The 18,898-nt window shown below is 42.5% G+C and overlaps 1 protein-coding gene across 6 annotated transcripts in view; it reads left to right on the plus strand.

Annotated features, from left to right (window-relative positions):
• Positions 1–12,715, plus strand: part of LOC102050811 (ubiquitin carboxyl-terminal hydrolase 12-like) — a 33,502-nt gene extending 20,787 nt beyond the window's left edge. For all 6 annotated transcript variants that reach the window (XM_027809261.2, XM_027809262.2, XM_055727391.1 and 3 more), the window contains 5 exons: positions 1,195–1,271; positions 2,198–2,281; positions 2,925–3,122; positions 5,103–5,181; positions 10,326–12,715. In XM_027809261.2, the coding sequence (XP_027665062.1) occupies positions 1,195–1,271; positions 2,198–2,281; positions 2,925–3,122; positions 5,103–5,181; positions 10,326–10,427 (540 nt within the window). In that variant the 3' untranslated portion in view covers positions 10,428–12,715. The remainder of the gene's footprint in view (positions 1–1,194; positions 1,272–2,197; positions 2,282–2,924; positions 3,123–5,102; positions 5,182–10,325) is intronic.
• Positions 12,716–18,898: the final 6,183 nt, after the last annotated feature.

An 18,898-nucleotide genomic window follows, 5' to 3' on the forward strand; every position in this document is an offset into this window, starting at 1 on the left:
TCTGGATCGTTTTCCCTAATACTAAGCACACTTTTTCATTTATTAGGATAGATGAAATTGCACTCTCTCTATTAAAATATGGAGCATAGACTATTTTATGACTGTATCACCTCTATGTTCAAACCAATACTCATTAAGGTATGTTTCTCAGAAAAAGCGTAGTGTTTTTTCTGTTCTTCCTCCCTGTTTCCATCAAGGCAGCCTGCACCTGGCTGATATAAGCTGCCTTTTTGTCTTCATGTTATTTCCTGTGTCAGTGATTGATAGTTTATGTTGTGTTTCTACATGAGAATTGCTCACTATTTATTTAACTCTTGGATTAACTGAATTTTTTGAACTGGAAGTGTGTGCTTCTTGGTGCTAGTCCATAGCTGCTCTATTTGAGAGCAAAAGAAGTGCCACAAAGACTAGAATTAGAAGAACCACACCACCTTCAGACCACGAATTTGTAGTTAGTCATGTGCTATGTCTGACTTAATATTTCTTAAAAAAAAAAAAAAAACAACAAAGAAAACCCAGATGGGGAGAAAAAAAAAAAGAGAAGTGATTACAACTGCTCTTGGCATTTTACATCTAAAGTTATGGCTATGTGGTGAACAGAAGCTTTAAAAATGACATTAATAAGCTTCTGTCTCAAGAAAAATTAAATGTGACTGTTCCACAGATGGAAAGATAGTTTTTCTAGCTGCTAACCCATTTAATTGAAAACCCATCTGCCTGTTTTTGCATTTCCTACAAGTGTTTACTGCTAAACTCTGAAATGCAGCAGAAAGCTGTATCAGTCTACAAAACAGACTGGAATATGGTTAAAGCTTCTGCAGCTCTGAGTGGTTAAAAACTTAGTTTTGCCAGTGAAGTAAGCAGATGTGTCTTGAAGTCTCAAGGGGGAGAGATGTTTTGCAAGAAAGGTTTTTGTTTGGTTTGGTTGTTTTTGGATTTTTTTTGGTGGGTGTTTTTCTGGGGTTTTAGGTTTGAATTTGTTTTTTAATACTCCCCTCTGGATTGTTACAACACATCAGATTATTTTTTCAGTGTTAGTTTACCTCAAGAAAGGGCCTCTGTGTGTGTGTGTATATTTATATTTATCATGAAGCTGTCTACTTGCAACAAGGACATTGCACCATTCCAGAAATGGTTAAAAGAAATCTGCCAGTTCCAAACTGTTATGAAATATTTCTTCTTATTTTTTTCAAGGTTAGTAGCAAAGATGAGGACTTTCTGGATCTGTCGGTTGATGTGGAACAAAATACATCAATTACACACTGTCTAAGGTAAATGAAAATAATTGGGAATGGAAACAATACCTGCCTTTGGTCAGAAGGAAGGAGCCTAGCTTAGCTGCTCTGTTGTGCAACAGTTGTAGGCTTTGTCTTATGGTAAGATATGTTCTGTTCAGAGAGCTGTTCATTTTACCTTTATTGTGGGTTTTTGAAGCTGCTACTTTCTTAGTGTATTTTAGTAGCTAATTACTATGATGATTTCTTAGTGGTATGTAAGATTGATCACCCCCCCCCTTTCTTTTACGGGAATTTAAAATTGTTACATCATATAGTTAGATTTTATCAAAACTAAACATGGTATGTTTGGTTTCATAACAAATTCTTGCTTGTTTTAATATTGTTACTGCATTTCAGCTGTCTGATCCTGATGTTTGAGGTCAGATATTTCTTTTTCTGATAGAAATTTGCTGCATGTATTTGACTGCTAGATCCAGGGCTTATCAGCTGCTAGGATACTGCAGGCTGCATATAGCATCTGGCTTTTTAATAGCTGATAATGGCTGTATAATTGCTAGGAGCTGGAAGATGATCCAGACTTTGGCTAGTCGGTGGCTAGTGGCTGTAATTCTTAACATGCAGTTTGCCACAAAAGAAAAGATGGAGTGTCTACCTCTGGAAACAAAACGCAGTCACCTTATTGCTGTTTATTACCTATTGTGTTTGATTCCTGCCCAGAAAGTATGCAGTTAATACTTGAGGGTGTAATTTCCAGAATTTTCCAGCTGAACATTGATACTACATCTGAAGACTGGGACAAATACACCCAAAATGTGTTGGGGAGCTATGAGCAATACGAATAAGAGGAATTTCATCTTCTGTGTGTACATTGGGTTTTTTCAGCATTATTAGCAGTAACTTTTAACTGTGTGGTCTGACTGAATATCCCTGCTTATCTGACTTTTCTTTCATTTCCACAGAGGATTTAGTAATACTGAAACTCTATGCAGTGAATATAAATACTATTGTGAGCAGTGCCGCAGTAAACAGGAAGCACAGAAGAGGTGAGGTTCAAATATTCAGGCTAATGTAAATGTTCTCTTAAAATGGGTAGCTGTGGGAAAATTACACCTTGTGGATTCAGTAAAAAGAAAATGTAAGACCGTTTAGGTTTGTGTTTGGCGGGGGAGTGAGGAAGAGTGGAGAGACCAAATAACTTTGTGGCAACCTTATCAGAGGGACATTAAGAGATTAATTTTGTATTCCTCCCAGAAGAGCTTATATCTGGTGCTTCCAGATATTCACATTTTCCCCAGTTAGCATTAATCAGCTTAAAGCCACTGAAAACCATCCCATCTGCTTTCACTATGAATACTATATACAAAAATCTTATTTCTCACCTCATACTCGGTCCTAGCCAGAGTAGCAAGACAGATTTATTCCATCTCTTCTTTTTCCCGTCGATGTGATAAAAAATATGATGCTTTCAGCATAGACAGTTCTCCTGCATTCAAATGTCAGTTGTGTAGTTAATCATTCAGAATAAATATTGTCTGTTCTTGTTGGAATATACATGAGAAAAGCAGCCTTTTGAAGGTATTCATCATTTAAGAGGCTTCTCCGTATTGAAATTGTTCTTGAACAAAGGTTTGGTTTAGGTGATCTGCTAATACCTTGTTCTTTGTTTAACATATTTTTGTGGCTCAGAATGAGAGTGAAAAAGTTGCCCATGATTCTAGCTCTGCACTTAAAAAGGTTCAAATACATGGACCAGCTGCATCGATACACCAAACTCTCCTACCGTGTAGTCTTTCCCTTGGAGCTCCGGCTCTTTAACACTTCAGGAGACGCTACAAATCCTGACAGAATGTATGACCTGGTGGCTGTAGTTGTTCACTGTGGCAGGTATGTTGGTATTGTGCTTTCTCAACCTTAAATGCCTTTCCTTGAAATTTAGATTTAAAATTCGTATTTTAAATATAAAGTGTCATCTCTGTGCCCTTTTGTAGCAGTACTGCAGCTGACAGTATGGGAGCATGCTAAGCAGCGTCAGAGCTAGCTATCAAAGTATTTTTTTAAAAAAGTGTTTCAGTCTTTTTACTACTACTTCTACTGTTACAGATCTTGCTTTCTGAGTACAGAAGTTTGATCTTTTATCAGCTTTCAAATGTGGTAGCTATTCAGACAAGTTGTTTCTTTGAACTGTAGCAATGTAAGAGCAGTCTTTTGAAAAACAGAAACAACAAAAAAACCCCACCCCTACTTTCCAGGAAAGCTAAATGAAATAAAAACAAAACTTGGAAAACCACTTACTAAAATACAATTAAGTTACAGTTCTCGCGTTGCTACTTGCTTAAACCATTGAAGTTTTTTTAGAAGCTGGTGCCACCATGTGGAATCAACTTTGTACTGCTGTTTTTTTGAAAGGTCCTTACTCTTTTATATTTTTGTTGTTGTGGCTTTAATTCTGTTTTTAAAAGGAAAGAGGAAAAAATTTAAGCACTTTTAGGAAAAAAGCAGCCATGGAAGGCAAAATAAGTATTTAAAACTGCCTTTTGGAAGTGTGAAGTTTGAATTCATAAGGCAGTGTGAGGAGCAAGACAATGTAATTAACACAATAATACTGCATAGATTCAGTATAAAGAAACCACACGGAATTCTAGGTGATTTCTGTTGTGGTACAGTTGTGCTATTTTTTTTATTTATTTTTATCTTTTTAGGTTCTCGTTTTAGGCATTTTCTTCTGTAGATTATTAATTCGTTATACCTGTAACTACACTTAAATGTTTTAACAATGGTGACTAATAATTCAGATATATTAAATGGCTTTGCTTTTTTTTCTCAAACCTGTTGTCTCACATGGGGTTTTTAGGAGTCCTGTGACTCTTCTGGTTTCACTTCTTACTAGGACCTTGCCAAAGGCTTAAGATAAACTATTATTTTCTAAATATTTGAGTTCTCAGAACTTTTTTAAATATTTTGCCCTTATAGTTTTACTTTTCGCTTAGTTGCTCTAAACAAAGTTTCATTCTGTGATACAGGTAATGTGTTTAAGTGTATCAGTAGTTCTGGAAGGACTGGAGAAGTACTTTCTTTTGCCTAAAGCTGATATGAATATAGGTTGGTTTAAAGCCTTATGTAGATCCTAAGTGAAAATTAAAGGGAGGGGGGGCTATTTTTTATTTTTTTTTTTACTGTGTCTCTGGACTGTTCTCAGAATTTGAGATTAGTAGATTTCCAACCATAGGTTTCCATCCGTATAGTTTATTGTCTCAAACCACTACCTTTTCAGGGCAGTCTGCCTGCCCTTGCTCACTCTGCAGATCTGTCTCCCTTTGAACTAGGTCGTTTTGTTGTCCCTTCCCTTCAAGGTAAGCGTTCGGGATATAGGTGATAGAATCAACTGGGAAACTGGCACCAGAAAAGTGGGAACAGCAGCAGCAGCCAGCTAGTCTGCAGCCAGCCATAGGCTAAACCACACTAAGAATTAAAAAAATACTTCCCGTGCAAATAAAATATTTCAAACGGTTATTACGATTTTTGGAAGAGTGGTCAAAACACTCAGTAGTGGTGAATGCAATAAAACACTGATTAAAATTAACTGGCTTTTAATTTTGTTTTGTGAAACATATGAGACTATATGAAATATTTACAAAATTGTGTATTTTGAATATATTGTATTTGGCAAGTAGCAAAGACAGAAATTTTAATTCAAGCAATTTGGCAAAGTCTTAAGAACCTAAACAATGTTATGAATAATATTAGAGAGTATTAAGAGCTGGGAAATGTAACTCTGCTGGTGATAGCTAGAATCACATGGGAGAGCAGTGGTCCTGCCTTGGTAGGCTCAAGAGTAATAAGTCTTCAATCCTGTTTTTCTGACAGTGGTCCAAATCGTGGACATTATATCACCATTGTGAAGAGCCATGGCTTTTGGTTGCTGTTTGATGATGACATTGTGGAGGTAGGTATGCTGTTACGTGGCGAAAACAAGTGTAGGCAGCAATCACTCTCCAGCTCTGTTTTTATGTCCAAGATTTCGCTTTTGCATCTGTGAAAGTATCTCAGCAAAACTTGTGCACAGAATCATTCTGGAAGTTTCAAAAGTAAACTTCAGCATGTTTGTGTGTCTTCGTTATAGAAGGAGTATGGAGAAGGGCAAAAGCCACGAGGGCTGTGTTGACACCTCAGGTGGTGTGCACCTGCTTGGGCTGAAATACCATAATGGTCTTATTTGAGGTCTGAAATGCTCTTATTCCACCCACCTTTCTGCGCTCCTTTTTGTTGCTGACTTGCTTTGTGCTAGCTGCGTTTCATTGTTGCATTTAAGAACTTCCAACCTTTTTTTTATTTTTATTTTTTTCCTGTAGGCAGTTTTCCTCAACAAATTGAAGTGTAGAAAATCTGTACAAAAAATCTGGGAGACTGTAGTAAGGTCCTGAGAGTATACAAAGACATTTGGTTTGTTTGTGGTAATGTTTAGACAGTCTCACCAGGCAAATTTTTCCTTAACTTTTCTACTAACCTATCTGTAAAGGCTAATATCCAAAATATTTCTATATCCATGTATTTCACATGATTATTAAGCAAATATCAAACAGCAAATACCACAGTAGAACTGCTTTTTGTAAAGATGAAAATGTACTGCTTGCATCTGAGATGTCAAGGTTAAAGCTTGATGCTAAGTGCCTAAATCGGTACCACCAAATCCTTGCTGGTGTTGAAATAAAGATGCAATACATTCTCCAGGTTTTTTTTTTTTTTTTCCTCTTTTAATTTTTGGTTAGTGTTGAATATCAGAGGTGACAATATGAACAGGTGCCTTTCTCCCATTATCATATTTTGAGGGTTGTTTTCTTCTGTTTCTGTCGTGGACGAAGTACGTTGCTGTGTCAGCTAGTTTTGGAAATAGGGATCACTTCAATATTTTTAGATGCAAGTATTCACTGTCTTTTCCATCCAGGACATAAACTTTACATTTTAAAAGTAGATGTAAAATAACCATCTTGTTGTTCTATATTTGTTTTCTATCAGTCACTTCTATGTTGTATCTTAGTTTTTAGGTCAAAGCAGAATTTCTTTTTATCTGCAAACACTGTTGGCACTTTTATAGGTGTGCCAAAACATAGCTTTTAAATATGCACTGTCTGTTATTGGACAGTAAATTCAAGCAGCTGTCACAAGGAAGCTAGAATGTAGCTCCTCTCTCCTGGAGGGATGCTTTTTCTTTTTTCCTTTAAGTTGCTTTTCTAACTTTAATCATGGCTTTCTCTTTTTAAGTTCATCTTCTTTTACAGAGTTTATCTAAAATGCTGTAAAAATAAAACTCTTTGATCTGAAATGTCTACTTTTTGTGTTTTCCCTGGTTCTTTGAGTTTTCACTGTCTTGATCAGGATTAGCAATGTAGCCCCGTCCTGTAGCCTACCTCTGCCGCAGCTGCGGATCCGGAAGTTTAAGATTCCTTTTCCTGCTAGAAGATTCTCCCTGGCTGGTGTCTGCACGTGGTGTTTGGTTTCTGTTAAATTTATGCTTTGTTTTTCCTACCGGTGGAGTGGAGGGCATGAAAAACTGCACATGGGAGTTTTGCACAAGTCATTTGAGATCGTTGCCCCTTTCAGATGAACAGTTGCCGCTTGACCTGCTTTGAGGAGTGTAGCGCAGGGTTTCCTGCTGGCTTTGTCCCGGAGGATCTCTTCACTATCTATTGTAGCTGCTCCTGCCTTCTGAGTGTGTGATGAACATGAAGCTTACCTCTCACCTCCCTCTGTCTAGGACTTGCCACCCTTTCTCTTTCCTCAGCCTTCTAGAACTCGCCTGAATTTTTGGCAGCTCGGTGATCAAGGAGAACAGGATAGCTGAGACTGCTCTTCCTCTCCTGCTGCTGCTCTGCTTTCTGCGGGCTGCTGGGGGAAGTAGGCAGTTTTACTGCTCTGGTCTCTCTCCTCAGTCATCAGCTCTTGAGGATTAGTGCCTTAGTAGTGCTCTAGGCTATTCACTGAAAAAGTAAAGCAAAGCCGCAACTACTTTTGTCAGTTCCATCTGCTGCCTAAAGAGATTTAAATCTCTACTCTGAACTTGACCAAGTGCTATTTTCAAACCGCTTGTGGTTGGCCATAAGGTGACACTACAGGAAATATATGTTGTATGTATGACATTACAGAGCCTGTCCTCAAAAATGGAGTGGCCAAAAAAAAAACCAACCCTAAAGCCCCAAATCCCCTGAAATGGCAACTCTACATAAGTTTTTGGTTTTAGGGCTAACCACAGGAGCCTTCTACTCTTCAGAGACACTTAAAAACCTGAAAGCAGATTTTTTTAAAATATTTTTTTTTTAAGCTTTGGAGACTTACCATTCTAGGTGTGAACTGTCTACATAACAAAACAGATATTAGTCAGCAGCCTTCCCAAGGTGACTCCAGAGCCCTTGTACCTGTGTGCAGATAACTGCAACTGAAAGAGCACAGGAGAGAGCTTTCCTCCCTTAAATACATTTGAAAAGGTGTGATGCATTTTTGGCAAGTGGTAGGTATGAATTAATAGCTCTGAACTGTCAGTGGGAAGTAGTTCATCCTTATTGCTCACTAAATGTCAGAAGCAGTGAGGTCATATTTATTTATCTATTTGGATTTGGTTGGAAGGCCAACTTTCAATTAAATTGAAGATAGATGATAATCAAACATACTACAACATATGTGAAAAGCAACTGCATCAAATCCAGCAGGCAGATCAGTCCAAATGGGATACTGCACCAAGCAAAATTAATTGAGAAACCTAAGTAAATTATCTCTGGCTAATTTGACACGTTGTCATTAGAGCAGCTAGGTGACATCACAGTGACAATGTTTGTCTGAAACAGAGAGGGAAAAGTGTTCTTCCAGGGAGTTCTCCAAATCGAGAAGAGGGGGAGCATGGTTGTATGTCAAATGTTTTGTTTGGAGATTTGCAGCATTCAGTTAAATGCTATGAATGGTAAGCAAGAAAAGGATTTGGTTTGGGGAGCCAGAATAGTTGTCTGGAAACGAGCCGAGGATATTTAAGATCAGTTAACAGGAAAAATCATCTTCATGCCAGGTGAGGCTGCAGAATCCTAAAAGTAGTTGTGAAACCATCGATTATTGGTTGTTGCTTTAAAGCTGCAACTGGGTAAAACTTTGCTATCCACAATATATGTGGTCAGCTAACAATGGGAGGAATAGAGCCTATATAATCCTTTTTCAGTTCCACTGTGTTTTCTGTGTATAGTGAAATTAAAAAAGGAAGTCAGTTTTGCTGTGATAAAACTAAAAATATCTGTGGAATGAATTAATCTGTATCGAATGTTTGAGTTGCATTCAAAATGAGTAGTGGAAATAGACTTGATTGCATGGCAAGTTAGTTGGCGCTTAAAATAAAACATGTTTGAGTTCTCTGCTAAATATATTACAAGGACTGAAGAATGTTCTTTTGCTGTTTATTCTGTTAAAATGTGTATCTAACGGTTTGTAGTAGACATTATGTTAATAAATTGTGTGCAAATGCAAAAGCTCTCAGTACAGTATTTCAGCTTCTCTGAAGTCCTTGAATGGAGAAGAAAGATGAAACATCTATTTGGAGTTTCCTCTCCCCCTCTATTATTTTTTTTAACAGAAAAGCGTTTAACAAATCTATTCAAGAGAGAATTTCTGCAGCTCTGTCCTGCCCTTGATGCATCTTCTGGAAACTTACTGATCGTGTCTGTTTTTCCTGTGCTTCAAAACGTCTGGGAAAAGGATGGCCTAGGCTTGCAGGGCGTTTGACAGTGCCGCTTAGAGAAACCAGTGCTTTTGTGTTTGCCCATGATGCTGAAGTCTGTTCAGTGAGCAGTGATGGATCACATTGCCGAATAGATTCTGTAGCTGAGGAGGCTCTTTGATGAGGTATAGTGTGGTCCCTTTCTCTTAAGATGTAAGCGCAAGTTGGTCTCTGCTACTCCTTCTCATGATCAAAGCAGACGTTCAACCCAGAGCTTCTTGTATTCTGAGCATTTCTATGCTTTCTCATCTTTTTTTCCTTGGGGAATAGAGGGAGATTTCAGCCTAGTCTCCCTTTGGTCCTCCACAACAAATTCAGGCTACTTCAGTTTCTCGTCTCTGTGGATCAGGACTCCTAAAAGTATTCTAAAATACTAAACCACAGTGACAGTGGAGTGCTGAGCAACACAGGTCATTGTGAGTATTTTATTTCGGTGTTTTGGACTCTACACTTGCTCTCCACTGACAGCAGAATCAAATTCAGTAATGTGAAGCCAGTTCTCAGGAGCGGGATCAAGACTGTGGCACTTGCATCTTAAAAGCCCTTTAAAATGCCCGCCAGGCTTTGCTGGTTGGAGTATAAAATGAAAAACTGCTCTTCTGCACATAGTTCACAACTTTAAATACAAGCAGACCATTTAATTCTATTAATATGGCAAATAATTTACTTCTCTCAAAACACAAACCTTGTGATAATATTCCAGTATGCATTGTACCAGCAAATCCTAAGGAAACAAAGCTCTCCTAAGATCAGAAGATCATAATCGGATGAGATCCACAGGTTTCACGGTGTGATTACCAGTAGCACTTGGGGGACTTCTCTGTGTAAGAGGGTCACAAGAACTTCAAAATCTGCAGATATTTTAGCTGTATGTTAAATCTGCTCAGGATGCCCTTATTACTCCCAACTGTACAAAAATATTCTTTGATGAGCAGTGACTGCTTTTTTATCATTTACCTTTCCTGACTAGAGGTCTGTAATATAACACTGGTCTGAACGAGAAAGCAAATATAAAAACATCCTGTACTCTTTTAAGGATATGTTTTCATGGATCCCTTGTGTTTTTGTAGCCCAGCTTAAGAGGGCACCACTTCTGAGGTGTTTATTATTTCATCTTGATTTCCTTTTATTTTCAATAGTGAATAAGGTTTTGAGTGGAAAAAAAATAATATTTTGTTGTATTTGGTTGCATTCAGTGATACTGAAATACCGCTGTATTAATACTGCGTGGCTTTCCAGCATCACCTCCAAGAACTGAAAATAATGCGTTGATTGGGAAAGGGATTCTTAGGGTGGTGTTCTGACTGAGGCTAATTATAATTCTCATTAATTTTCAGAAAATTGATGCCCAGGCCATTGAAGAATTCTATGGGTTAACATCAGACATTTCCAAAAACTCAGAATCTGGATATATCCTCTTCTACCAGTCAAGAGACTAAGACAAAAGATACATGTATACAAATAAAAGAAAAAAGGGATCAAGATATGTCCAAATGGAACATATTTGTGACAGCAGAAGCAGTTCCTCATTGTTGCTGTAGGACCAGGACAGATGCCGCAGGGCGAATAAAGGTTTCTCCCTGCTGTTTTGTGGAGGATTAGTGCTGACTGCCGTAACAAGAAGAGCTTTTGTTCCAGTTTTCTTTCTGGGCTTTTTTTACGTGCTATCTTCCAAAATCTGTGTTACCTCTACTTGAAACCTGGCTGCTTATTTGTTCATGAACTGAAGAAGAGATTTAAAAGTAGCATTGTAGAATTTTTACCATTTAATGTTGGCCTGAGGCTATACCTTGGTTTCTACCATCGTCGTTTTTCTGTATTTTAGCAGAATGATTTCAATATTCAGTGTCAGCTGAAGGCATATTTTAAGATATGAACAGCAGCTGGTTGCTGGATATTTTTGGTGACTCAGACTTGAGAAGCAGTACAAAGCTAAGACATATTGGAAATGTCAAGTCTGTAATTTTTATTAAAAAAAAACCAGACAAAAAAACCTCTCTCTGCAGCATTGTAAATTTCGCCATTATGCATTATCTTGGTTTTAGATAACACTAACAGCACTGCTTCTTTTTTATATTATTTTTACTGTTCTGTTTCTTCTTCAGAAGGTATGGAACTTTTATGCATATTCAGCCTAGTCCATTGTGCGTATTTCTTTTGAAGCAGATGTTTTGACTCAGAGCCACATTGCTGCAGATGTAAGGGGAGCAGAAAAGCCCTTACCTTTTGAAGAACGTGTCTGGCAACCAGTTGCTGTAGAAAGTTTGAAGCTACAGCATTTCTTGGAGCTATTGCATAAACCAAAAGTGCCCTCATTCTGAAACAGGATCTGTTCAACATTTCATTCGATACATAGTAAACTGATGCAACTAGCATTCTGAATCTATGCTAATACACAGAAACAGCACTAATTGTGAAGGGTTAACCAAGGGAAGCATTATTTATGTAACTAATTCAGTTGTTCTTAAGCTTCAAGATAACGAACATTTAAGAAGGAAAACCAACCAACCCACCCAGGCATTACCTTGCTAAGTGTTTCTCCTCATCTGTTGGTAATGTTTGTATTGATCCGGGAATCATAACACACACACCCCCCACACACCCCCCAAAAATGCTTCTGATTGTTTTACCTCTATAGGCCTTGCTTAACAGGGGAAATTGTTCGTCTTTTGAAGACTGAAATTAAGTAATTATCCGTTATGTTGTGTATATATTATAATCTCAAGGATAACTAGAAAGAAAAACTTAAGGAAGTTTGTAAGAAATCTCAGAAAACCTTCTGTAATTTTCTTTTTGGAAAGTCCTGTTGCCGTGCCAAAGCTTGTCCCAGCTGGCTCTAAACTACCAGTGGAAATGACTATTTTCCTTTCCTCGTCTTGTTAGGCAACACAAGAGCTGTCCTCCGTGTGTTGTTCCCAGCGCAGCCGTTCATGGTATAAACCAGCGCTTGTTGTTCTTGAGGACATTTAACTTATGCAATTCTGTGGCTTGTACAGGATATAAAATACTTTACCAAAATACTGTCCTCAGGAAAGCAGCGTTTCACAAACAGTTTCTTGTGGTGGCTGTATGTATGTTTCTTCTTACCATGACCAGAAACATAATGTTAGCGATTAACTCCTGTCTTCAAAAAGCAAATTAATCATTACCATTGTATTCCAACTGAGTACAGCTTTCATTCTCCTGGCACATCTCCTCTTCCAGAAGATAAAATACGGACATCGGGTTTTTTAATTATTTTTTATTATACAGAGTACTGTCATTTTAAGAGACATATTCAATAACAGCAAACATTCTTGTCATCTTGTTCCTATTGTGTAAAAATCGTTCCTGGCTAAGAGTCTTCTCCCCTTGTTCACACACAAGCTGTGAGTCCTCTCCTGGTGGCACTACCAGAAGACTGTCATCACTAGGTCTTGCAAAAAATTAAAAAAAAAAAGAGAGCACTGAGTTAAAAATGATCTAAACAGAAAATACAAAAAATAATGTAGTACACTAGACATGTATTTTGTATATCTGGTGATACATTTTTACAAATAAAATACCTGACTGAGAGATAATATTGAAAGATATATACTATAGATTAAAAGCTGTTAAAAGTGCACTTTTGCTACAGATTTATAAGGAGACTAAAAGGAATTAAATTGGAAGAGAATGGTGTGATGTTACTTCTGTATAATAAATGACCCCACCTGTCTCCAATAAAGGTCATGTATGATCAAATGCACATGGCCCAAATGCTTTTCCTTGAATTTCTGTCCGAGGCAGAAAATGAAAGTCGTTGCTTAGTTCCTTGCTCTCCTGCGCTTCACCCTCTGTGCTGGCTGGCTGAGGGGCTCTGCCCCCTGCCCCCCCGCCTTGTGTTTGCATGCATATAACCTGTGCTTAAGCGGTTTAAACCCAGTGAAATTAATTTGGTGTCATAGATGATAACTGGTGTGCTGGTAAATAGAGGAGAGGTCACCCAGGGCCTTTCGGCCTGACACTCTGGTATTCCTTAATCACTTCTGCATCCCCTGTAGCTCTGCCGTTGCCTTTTTCTGTGACTGCCTTTTTCCTTCTCCCTCTTTCACCCCTTACTGTCGGACTCTGTAAGACTTTGTTGCAGATATTATCTGACTGATCTGGAACAGAGACACATAAAAGCAAAAATAGTACCGTATGCGTGGAGCTTTTCAGGTTCATTGTGGGGCAGGTCTTTGTTTCTGTGTGGTTCACTGGAGTTCACTTTTATAGGGGGAAAATGTGATCAGCAGCCGCTCCCGTGAGCAGGACTTCATGGGACTAGGTCAGAATGCAATAGAAGCAAATGAGATCCGAGAATGACGGCTGCTCTGTAAAAACACGTTTTTAAATCCAAAATCCTGGCCCTTGCCCTGCTGGGTCACACATTAGCAGTAAATAAACGGAGCTAATTTTGACTCTACCGACCGTGAGTTTGACTTTCAGTCACTTTAGAAAGAGCATTCCCCAGAATTAATTTTGGTGAGGGCAAACCACCAAAATCAGACTGTCCGAAAGCAATGCGGGTTTAGCTTTGAGAACCAGTAACGTGGGACTGGTGTGTGGGGGCTGGTCTTGTCACTTCAGGTCTTCTCCAGAACCTAGCGCTGGAGGGAGGGGGGAGGCCGTTCCGAGATTATTACTTGTCTCTGCTAAGCAGCAGCTCAAGCAGGATGCACCCCGCTTTGCTGCTTTGCTTCTAATTCGGCAGATCCTAGTTTGTTTGTGGAGAGGCTCTGCCCTGAAGACTTGGGAGGAACAGAGGTTGTTTATGAATCTGTGTTTGTGCTTGGCATGTTCTGCTTACCAGCAGGAGCTTTAAAGTCACCATGCCAGCTCAGTTTAGTATATGTTTAAAACAAATCGCATGTGATTGGTACAAGAAAGAAAATAGACTAACAAAAGCCCCTGAGACAAGTAAAACCTTCCCATTGTAGTCCTGGGCATTCATCAAAAGGAAACAATCCCCTGAAACATAATTAATTCTCTACGTGTAAAGTCCTGCTAGCATTTGCTGTTGTTGCACTAATTAACCTTTGGGCTACTTCTGTTTGCTTCCCTCCTGCTCCTGCAAAATCAGTCCTATCTGCAGAATTTGTCCCCCCCGAGCCAGCCAGCCGGCTTTGTGTGCTCCTGCAGCAGCAGCGGGGTCGGTGTCTGTAAGTGAGAGTTGGGAGTGTGTGAAATTGAAACTGAACCCGCATCGGCGGGGCAGCGTGGGGGTCATCTTGTCCTTTTATTCTGAAGACAACGTGTTGGCGAAGGAGAGTGGATTGATCCTTTCTGCCATCTGGCTGCTCATTGAGCTCGCCTTTGTGTCAGCGTGCATTCAGGGGGACGTGTGCTGTGTTGGGGGGGACGCGTGCTGTGTTGGGGGGGCGTGTGCTGTGTTTGGGGGGACGCGTGCTGTGTTTGGGGGGACGCGTGCTGTGTTTAGGGGACGCATGCTGTGTTTGGGGGGGATGCGTGCTGTGTTTAGGGGATGCGTGCTGTGTTGGGGGGATGCGTGCTGTGTTTGGGGGGATGGGTGCTGTGTTTGGGGGGGACGCGTGCTGTGTTGGGGGGACGTGTGCTGTGTTTGGGGGACGCGTGCTGTGTTTAGGGGATGCGTGCTGTGTTGGGGGGATGCGTGCTGTGTTTGGGGGGATGGGTGCTGTGTTTGGGGGGGACGCGTGCTGTGTTGGGGGGACGTGTGCTGTGTTTGGGGGACGCGTGCTGTGTTGGGGGGATGTGTGCTGTGTTTGGGGGATGTGTGCTGTGTTGGGGGACGCGTGCTGTGTTTGGGGGACGCGTGCTGTGTTGGGGGACGCGTGCTGTGTTTGGGGGATGTGTGCTGTGTTGGGGGGACGCGTGCTGTGTTGGGGGGATGTGTGCTGTGTTTGGGGCGCGCGTGCTGTGTTTGGGGGATGTGTGCTGTGTTGGGGGGACGCGTGCTGGCTTCTGGCGCATCGGGGAAGCTGCTTTAGTGTCTGAGCAGAGCCAGCAGCCCCAGGCTGGGGTGAGGGTCTCGCTGCTGGAGGCTGCGTGCATGGCAGCGCCCGTAGCAGCGCTGGAGCCGGCGTGCGGGGGTCGGAGGGGCCCGAGCTGTCGCCCCATCTGGCTGGTGTGAAGCTGTCGTGGTGTGGGCAGTGCTGCTGCGCGGCGCCTGCAGGAGGGAGGAAGCCCTGAAAGGGCAGGATGAATTGCACGGTAGCAGCACGTTAATTTGAGTTGCGAATAATGAGCACATTTAGCGGTTGTCAGTTGTTTTAAAAGCTCCTTAAGACAAACAACAAATGCAAATACAAACGCTGCAGCGGCGGTCAGTCCTTCAGTAACTGTACGTAACTGGTTTCTCCCTTCATCAGAAACAGTACAATCTGCTGGATTTTCATGCAGAAACTACTAAAAACTGTGTCAGGTTATGGAAGTCCGACTTTAGGACCTTGTTGTAAGATAATTGCTTACACCCTGCAAAGCTTTTTCTTGAAAAGAAAATGTAAAGAGATCAGCTGGGCCTGGCGAGGTGGAAGGCGGCATCTGACCTGCTGTGGTCCCTGGAAAGAACGGGATGACGGAGGGAGCAGCAGAGCTGCTGGATGCTGTTTAGAGGCTGGTGTGTTGGCTGCTTCCCGAAGGAGATGAAGAGTGAGCTGTGGGGGGCTCCGGCGAGGGAGATCGTGAGCTGCTGCGCTGCCTTGGCGTGGGACGTGCCAGCTCTGGACGGAGATGAGGAGTCCCTGGCAGCTGTGGTTGGCGACTTGTCCCTTCGTCAGGGCACCTCATGCCATGCCAGGATGTGTTTGTCTGGGGAGGTGGATCTGGAATGTGGGAGGTGATGGGTGTGGATGGGAGCAGATGCTCTCCAGGACCCCTGTGGCATGATGGGGTCTGGGCCCCTGAGCCAGTGTCAGCTTGGGCAGGGAGTGAAGCCTTCGGATGCAGAGTAGCTTAGAAACCCCGAGAGGGGAGTTGGACCTGAGGGGCAACGCTAAGAAAGGCTTTCATAAAACCTTATAATATCAGACCCCCCAAAGTATTATTCCAGGTTCGCTGGCCCAGATTTATTGAGGGCAAAACGCGTTTGGTGCCACGCTGCTGAGAAGCATCCCCTGCACCTGGATCCAGCCCCAGGAACTGCGCCGAAGCTGGGGCCTGCAGTGCAGGTGCAGGTTATGCTGCAATTTGTATCCCAAAACATCCACATTGTCCCAGCTGGGTCTGCCCTGGTGGTGTCCAAGTCACGGGCAGTGTACAAGCCTGCGAGGGAAGGGGAGGAGGGCAAGGATGGGGCTGAGGGCTGTGTTCAGTGTCAGGAGCGGCCCCAGCTCTATCCAGAGTTCATCTTTTCAAGGAGATTTTTATCTGGAGTGTAGCTGCTTTTAGCAAAATATATTGTGTGAGGAATAGAGAGCTGGAAAGAGACATTTACTTGGCTTTAAGGCCTGGACTGAGGAGGGACAAACTGACAGGAGCTGCAGCTGACCAGCTCGAGCGAACTCAGCTGCTACCGGCCGCCAGACCGTGGCCATGGATGAAGATAAGGTCAAAGTCAAATGCAGCTGAAGCTATTTCTTCTGTCTACCCCTAGGTGTAGACACACAAGAAAATAGCAGGCGGTTTTCAGCAGGAGCTGAATAACTTTGTAATTAAGTATCCTAATTAGCACTCTTGGTGCATTTATTACCTTCCATGAGAAGCAGCCTGCATCTACTGTGATGTGAAGGGACTGTGCCATGAAGGGATGGACCGAAGGAAGGGAAACCACGTCTGGCAGCTGTGGTCTGTGCCTGGAGGCAGCTGGGACCAGAGGGTCGGTGTCTTGGAGGTCTTTGTGTGATAGACCCCAGTCAAAGTCAGCAGGAAAGATGTATTTGGCCAGGAACCTCGTGTCGACGCCAGCACAGGTTTCGACCTTGCTAGACCTCCTTGGCTTCGCTCGTTTGCATCCCCTGTGATTGGGTCTGTTCTTCCTTTTTCTCTTAGCGATGGGCAACGTGAAATACGTTTGATGTTTTGAAAGCATCAGGTGTGTGGCCGTGTCTCTGCAGGTGGCGGGGGCGCCGTGTGTTCGGCAGGTCATCACAGCAGCACGTCTCCATGTCACGGATGGTCCCGGGGTGAGGAAGCCCGTGTGGGTGGCTGTTTGGCTGAAACTGGAGCACCATAGAGTTGCCGTGTGTTTTCCAAGTCCAAACCACACCAGTGGGCCCCCCTTCCCCGTTACCTGGACAAGCCGAGGTAAAACACATCAGTGCCAAAAGGCTGCTCTGTTACAAAACTGCTGCCAGTCTCTTTGCTCCCACCCTCGCGCCAGCGAGCCCTCAGCTCCTCCCCGGCAAGGGCCCAGTGAACTGCATGAGAGAGCACATGGTGGTGATGGGGAAAGAAGTGTTATTCTTGGCAACCCTCTCCAAGTCCTCCTTTTGAATTTTTTTTTTTCTTTTTAATGTTAAACTGTTCATTTTCAGATTTTGAGTCACAATATTTCTCCAAGCAAAAGGCCACGAGTTTGGAAAAAATCCAGTTTATTCCTTCAAAATTCTTTGCCAACACTTCAGCATAGAAGAGCCAAACCACAGTGGTACCTGCTGCCGATGCGGATGGAGGAACGGCCCCAACACCTCCATGCCCCTGTGCCGCAGGCGCTCGCTGGCACCTTTCAAAGCCTCCTGCCAGGTGCTCAGGGTGTCCCCTGAAATGTGGGGACAAGTGGTGAAGATCAGAGAGTGAGTCTTCAGGCCAGGAAGGAGCATTAAGGGATGTCTGAAGCCACCAGACAGAGCAAAATGGAAATATTTTCATTACCTTATCCCTAAGGTGCAGTTGAGAGTTGAACAGAGATTTTACCCTTATTTGCGTGGTTTCTCGTGGGTGATATAAAACTGGATATAAACTTCGGTTTAATTTTTTGGGGCTTCTCAGTTTCTTGAGCCTCAGACCCGGCAGTAAGGCCAAGCTTTGGCTTTGCTGGTTTTCCCATTCACCCCCCAACAGGAGGAGGTTAGTGGATTTGGGAAAACCAGTTTCTCCGCACTGTTTCTCCACAATTTGAGCCACGTGCTTCAACAGTAATGACTCGGGGACAGGAGGATTCCCGTGAGAGCTGGCAACCGCATTATCTTCTTCTAAAAATACCTCCCAACAAAACATAAAACCTCTCCGAAATAACCCATCTGAAAGAGCGGGATCCAATTTTGGGCTCTCCGGGGGCCGCAGCTGAGCTCTCGGCTGCAGCGCAGGCTGCGGGTCATGGCTAAAGGGCAGTAATTAAAGCGGTGCTGCTTTCGGTCCCTGGGAGCTGCATCCTTCTTCAAAGCAATGCTGGTGATGAGATGAGCTTCGAAAAACCCGCTGTGTTCAAAGGGCTCTGCTGGGAGGCAGCGCGAACGAGAGCATCCCCTGCCGCACCGTGTAGGTGTGAGCGGTGAGGGAAACGGGAAGGGAAAACCAGGAGGTTGGCAGGAAGGTGGCTTGACTTTTTGTTGTGGTTGTGTCCCTGCAGAGCAGCTGTGGTTACGAGCATCTTGGTGACTCGCACCACCCCGGCCGTGGCTCTGAGCATCCTTGTGCTGCCCGGCGTGACTGGTGGGTGGCTCATGCATCCCTCCTCGAGCACTCTCAAAGTTTATTCTCTGGGACTGCAAAGTGGCTCTTGAAGTTGATTTTTTTTTTTTTTTTAATCTTCCCAGGGAGGAAAAAAAAAATTCACTTCCCCCTCCTCCTTCCCTGAGCATGTTTAATTATTTGCCAGTTAGTCATATTCCTAAGAAAAGCAAACTTTGCGTGATGGTGAGTGACAGCTCCTGAAGAACTGGCACTAATTATATCTCAGCACTGAAGAAAATAACGCACTGAGCTGACGAGTCCTGCTGGGAGGGAGCTGGCTCTGCTCTGAGCGACCCTGCGAGTGGCTGGGAAGCCCCTA

Source organism: Falco cherrug, chromosome 15 (genome assembly GCF_023634085.1).
Source record: "Falco cherrug isolate bFalChe1 chromosome 15, bFalChe1.pri, whole genome shotgun sequence".
NCBI classification, from domain to species: Eukaryota; Metazoa; Chordata; class Aves; order Falconiformes; family Falconidae; genus Falco; species Falco cherrug.